We start from the raw sequence: 5,475 nt of genomic DNA, 5'->3' as shown, positions 1-5,475 counted from the left end.
CACATCCAGTTGGAGTGTTATTTTTTGTTTGTAACTCATCTTGACCCCACGAAACTTTAAGCAATTGGTTTGTAATTAACCATACCATATTGTTCTGACAGAAATAGAACTTTTCTCACTACAAAAATCAGTACTCATTTATTTATAAAACTCTTTACATGACTTTTTTTTAGATAATGGGCACTTTATTACTACTCTTTACATGACTAAGTGGGCGACAACCAAGTTGAAACATTTCATGAAAATATCCATTGCATGACAAGGTACAGTGTTCTTGCAAAAGAAGGGTACACTGTTAATACATGATAGTACGCACGAATACGAGAGTAGTGCATAAACACAAGAGCTAGTTCACGTCAGTACGTCACCAGCGTACACACACAAATTGCAACAAACACACAATTAACCCGTGAGAGGATCGATCGACGATCGGGGGAGTATAATTTGCTTCATTGCCCACGGTTAATCAATTCCTACCATGCTTCTCTTGGCCCCTAGAGATGGACAGCTGCGCCCTGACGTCTATCTGGATCATGTCGTCATCGGCCGGCGGCGCCCTAATGCTGTTGTTGAGCGCCGCCGCGAGCTCCTCGCCCTCGCGATACCTCTGGAGGTACCTGTGCATGGCGCCGGCGTAGTGGTCGAGGCCGAGGCTCTTCATGGCATGGCAGATGTCGTCACCGTTCATCGTCTTGCGCCTCTCCCGCCGGCACCGCTCCGAGGCCTCGCCGGTGACGAAGCCGATGAACTCCGTGGCGCACTCCTGCATCGTCTCCTTGGAGCTCTTTGACACCTTGGCCTCCGGCGGCAGCACGCCCTTCATGATTCGCCCGATGTTGGCGATCGGCAGCAGGCCTCCTTGCGCGTTGACATCTCCGGGGACTGAGCTTAAGCTTAAGGTTGATGCCCTAGGAACGCTGAGACGGCCCGGTTGGGTAAAACCTGAAAAATTGATGAAATCCTCTCTACTCATATCTATCTTGTATATGCATAAGTTAAGGGCGCGATCTTGGTCTCAACAATATATACAGTTCAGACACACCAAAAGTAGCTACCACACCTGGCTCTACTTATACATCGAGAGCCGCAATTTTTTGCCTATTTTATTCTTGGAATGCTCAAAAAGTGCGGAATGTTATATCGTGGCATAGTGTTGCAGTCGTTCATCATTCCTTGCGGGTTAATGATTCGTCTTTAATTTTTAAATTTTAGATGACACATTTATTCTTCCATGGGAAATTTTAATTTTATAATTGTAGACGTCACATTTATTCGTTCATGGGATAAAAAATATCCAACTGACCATCTTGCCCAATAAAAAATAATTTACTAAGAGCATTTTGAGCAGAAAGTGTAGAGTACTTATATGTGTATCTTTTCAGCACTCCTTCTGTTCTAGAAAAAAAAGCTGTATAAACTTAGTCAAATGTTAGTGCCTTCTAAGTTTGACCAATTTTACAGCTAGAACTATAAACGTCCATAAATCTAAAACTAAAAATATATCTATGTATTTCACATAACATATATATTTAATATGTTCTTTATATATTTGGTTAAACTTAGTGAACTTTACGTTTTGACTAAATTTGAAGAACTTGGTTTTTGGAACCTGAGGTAGTAGTATTTTTTTTTTTTTTTGAAGTTGGAGGTATTAGTAAGTACTTTACGTAGTACCACTTTACCATTCATGTCGATGTGAACTTGGCAACTTGCTCTCACTTTATATGTTATCACTTTGTTCCACAATGTAAAACGTTTTATCAAACAAAAATAGTTGGCCAAAACGACATACATTATGAAACGGAGAAAGTACTAGAGTAATTGGCAGCACAGTTTAGCTAGGTATGCGCAAGTCGACGGATCTACGGTTGCTGCCAGTAGCTAGCTCTAGCGTCTTTACCAGCTTGCGTTGCGTTGGGTGCAAAGAGCAAACACAGGATGACAGGAAGAAAGTTAACGCCAAGACGTTGTGGGAGCTCCATCTATGCAGTGCTAACCTAGCCGCGCCAATGAGGCGTTCTTTACGACGGTACACCGGACATGGTGGTGGTGGTGGTGGATTGTCGACACCTGCCGACAGGCCGTGCCGGCCTCGCATGGCGGGCGATCATGGCTTCCAGCGCCGCGGCACGTGGCCGTGGATCCTCCCAGATCAATGTCGAGACCCGCGAGCTTTACTACCTTTGCAAAGGCGACGCGTATAGAGGAGCAACAGGAGTACCCGCGCTGTGGCCTGTGGGCTTCCGGAGAGAAAAATAAAGCGTAGATGCCAATGGAGGGTTGGCCACTTGATGCTACGAAAGGCTCCCCGATTTGCAGCCTTCTCAAGCATAAAACCGCTCCAAAAGGGGATAATCGCTGGGTAGCCAACGAGGGAGGGGGGTAGCGAACTCATCTTTTGATGCCTCTGCTAGCTGCTGCTGCTACTCTTTCCCAAGGCCGGGTCACCACCATTGGCCGCAACCATCCATGTATTAATACTCCATCAGTTTCATATTATTTCGCATATAAAGTTTAGTTAGGCTGGCCATAGTGGTATAAGTATCATGTAGTAGTATCATGCATATGATACTTGTGTATGGTACTATCTCTATAGTGGGTAGTATCATGAAGTAGTATCATAGTTATGCTATATTTATTGCTTTTTATAATCTCAATGCAAATTTGTGCACAAGATTTGTTTGGCATTAACTTTTTCTCGTGACACGCGCTATGATACAGTATCCACCTATGTTACTCTAATCTCCTCTCTCTTCCTTAATTAGTTGCCACGTCACCATTTTTGTGGGACCAATGTACATGATACTTGCTATGATACTAGCACTATGGCTAGCCTTAGAGACTTAGAGTCAAGCATTATAATTTTTTAACAAACTATTCAGCATGAAATATCAATATATACATATTCAAATGTTGATATGATAGTATCATTGCATAATGGTACTAATCGTATTATGTTGATTTTCTAAATATAATATATTTTTACATACAACTGGTTAAACTTGGGAACATTTATATTTGGCCAAATCTTATATGTAGAGTATCCTGTGGGCGGAAACGATACCTCTCCCTGGCTCGTGTTACGTGTTTATATAGGGTAGAAAAAGCCTCTACCATGGCGTACATTATACGGTATACATGTTGTCTAACAGCCCCCCTTAATCTAAACTTCTATAAAGATTTAGATTACGTCTAAACTCCTGTAAGCGTACAACAGGACGTAGCACCCAAGTTGTCACACCATAAGCAAGGCCTTTCTGTCAGTCGTACACCAAGCTCACGAAGAAGGGACTCAACCCAAATAAGCTCGGTTGTGGCATTAGCTAAAGCTTTGTATTCTACTTCTGTACTTGACCGAGACACTGTTGGTTGCTTTCGAGAACTCCACGAAACCAGATTTGGTCCAACAAAAATGGCAAAACCTCCAGTGGATCTGCGGTCATCTAAATCTCCTGCCCAGTCTGCATCTGTGAAAGCACTCAACAACATAGAACGTGACTTCTGAAATGTAATACCAAGATGAGCAGTATTGGACACATAACGAAGAATCCTCTTAACTGCAGTCCAATGAGATGTCATGGGAGTAGGTAAGTACTGACACACTTTGTTGACTGAAAAGGATATATCAGGACATGTCAATGTGAGATACTGAAGAGCTCCCACAATGCTGCGATATTTTGAGCTATCTTCAGTGCCCAATGGCTCCCCCTCAGTGAGAGATAGCTTATCTGTGGAAGAGAGGGGGGTGGGCGAGGCCTTCCAATCTTTCATACCAACTCGTTCAAGAAGATCAGTAGCATACTTGTGTTGTGTGAGAACCAGTCCACGGGGAGAACGGGTCACTTCAATACCAAGAAAGAAGTGCATCTCACCAAGATCCTTGATGGCAAAATGAACATTGAGGTCCTTGAGAAGAATATCTATGGCTGCATCTGAGGAACTGGTCACAATAATATCATCAACATATACCAGAACATAGATCATAATAGTGGATTTGTGATATATAAAGAGAGATGTATCAGTCTTGGAGGGAATAAAACCAAGATCATGAAGTTTGGAACTCAGCCGTGAGAACCAAGCACGAGGGGCCTGCTTCAAACCATATAGTGCTTTATCAAGCCTGCATATGTAAGTTGGAGCATCGGGATTTTCAAAACCAGGGGGTTGTTTCATATAAACTTCCTCTTCCAGAACACCATGTAAGAACGCGTTCTTGACATCTAGCTGCCGAAGACTCCAGCCTCTGGAAACAGAAAGGGCCAGAACAGTGCGAATGGTAGCTATTTTAACAACAGGGCTAAAGGTATCTTCATAGTCAAGACCAAACCTTTGCTTGAATCCCTTGGCAACAAGCCGAGCCTTATACCTATCAATAGTGCCATCAGAATTTCTTTTGATGCTATATACCCATTTGCATTCAATCAAGTTTTTGTGCTGGACAGGAGGGACAAGATGCCATGTATGATTGTTCATGAGAGCAGTATATTCTTCCTCCATTGCAACCCGCCATTGAGGATGAGAAAGAGCTTCAGACAAATGTTGAGATTCTCCTGAAGATGTAAGTAATCCATAGCGCACGGTACCATCCTTATAAATTTTGGGTTGGCGAATACCTTGCTGTAGGCGTGTACGCATTCCTGGCGCAGAGGAGGCCACATGCACTGGGGCTGCAGAGGATCCCGCAGGAGCAGAGGCAGGCAGGACTGGCGCAGGTTGGCGCGCCACAGCGTCATCTGTCGGAGGCACGGTCGCGGGAGGGGAGGAAGGGGCACGTGCCGCCTGCGGTGAAGCAGCTCTTGGCGGAGAAGGCAGCGCGGGAGCCGGGCTGGTGCACGCGCGTGGCGGCACCGGACTGGGCGCAGCGTCAGCATCGCTGGCTCGTCCTGGTAGCCAATCATTGGCGCGACCAGGGGAATCGAGCGGCGGCCGATCCGAGGAAGATGGCGAATCCGCCTGGGATCGCGCGCCGGCGTTGCCCCGTGGCGGTGTAGACGGGGCAGGATCTTATTCTTGCTCTACCGGGGCCATTTCTTGATCATTTTCAGCGAAATTTTCATCAGACTGATCAGAATCAGAAGCACTATCATCATAGACTGCATCTTCGTGATGTACCTGATCATGGTTAGCGACAACAGGCACAATAGGCAAAGGCATGTAGTCATTAGTTTGTGCATCCCCAATAGTGGAAGTGGATGAAGATATATCAGTGGGAAGCAAAAGAATTTCATTACGGAGGCGTCGGCCGGCATTAGGATGAAGTTCAGCAAAGGGAAAAACGTGTTCATCAAACACAACATCACGAGAGATACAGACACGGCCAGTTTTGACATCAAGACATTTGACACCTTTATGAAGAGGGCTATACCCAAGGAAAACACACCGTGTAGATCGAAACGCAAGTTTTCGTTTGTTGTAGGGCCGAAGGTTTGGCCAACAAGCGCAACCAAAGACACGAAGAGACTCGTAGTTGGGTTT

The 5,475-nt window shown here is 44.9% G+C and overlaps 1 protein-coding gene across 1 annotated transcript; it reads right to left on the bottom strand.

The window, feature by feature from the left end:
* Positions 1-254: 254 nt before the first annotated feature.
* On the bottom strand, positions 255-872 carry LOC139838630 (nuclear transcription factor Y subunit B-5-like). The gene has a single exon (XM_071828656.1). It carries the CDS (start codon positions 821-823, stop codon positions 467-469), a length of 357 nt encoding a protein of 118 aa, XP_071684757.1. The 5' UTR covers positions 824-872; the 3' UTR covers positions 255-466.
* Between the last annotated feature and the right edge of the window lie 4,603 nt (positions 873-5,475).

Source organism: Lolium perenne, chromosome 3 (assembly GCF_019359855.2).
Source record: "Lolium perenne isolate Kyuss_39 chromosome 3, Kyuss_2.0, whole genome shotgun sequence".
Lineage (NCBI taxonomy): Eukaryota > Viridiplantae > Streptophyta > Magnoliopsida > Poales > Poaceae > Lolium > Lolium perenne.
The sequence above is the reverse complement of the archived record's forward strand: the minus strand, read 5'-3'. Positions and strand labels throughout refer to the sequence as shown.

Excerpts from the sequence above, each read along its gene's own strand:
- LOC139838630 (XM_071828656.1), bottom strand. The coding sequence starts at position 823 with ATGAAGGGCGTGCTGCCGCCGGAGGCCAAGGTGTCAAAGAGCTCCAAG.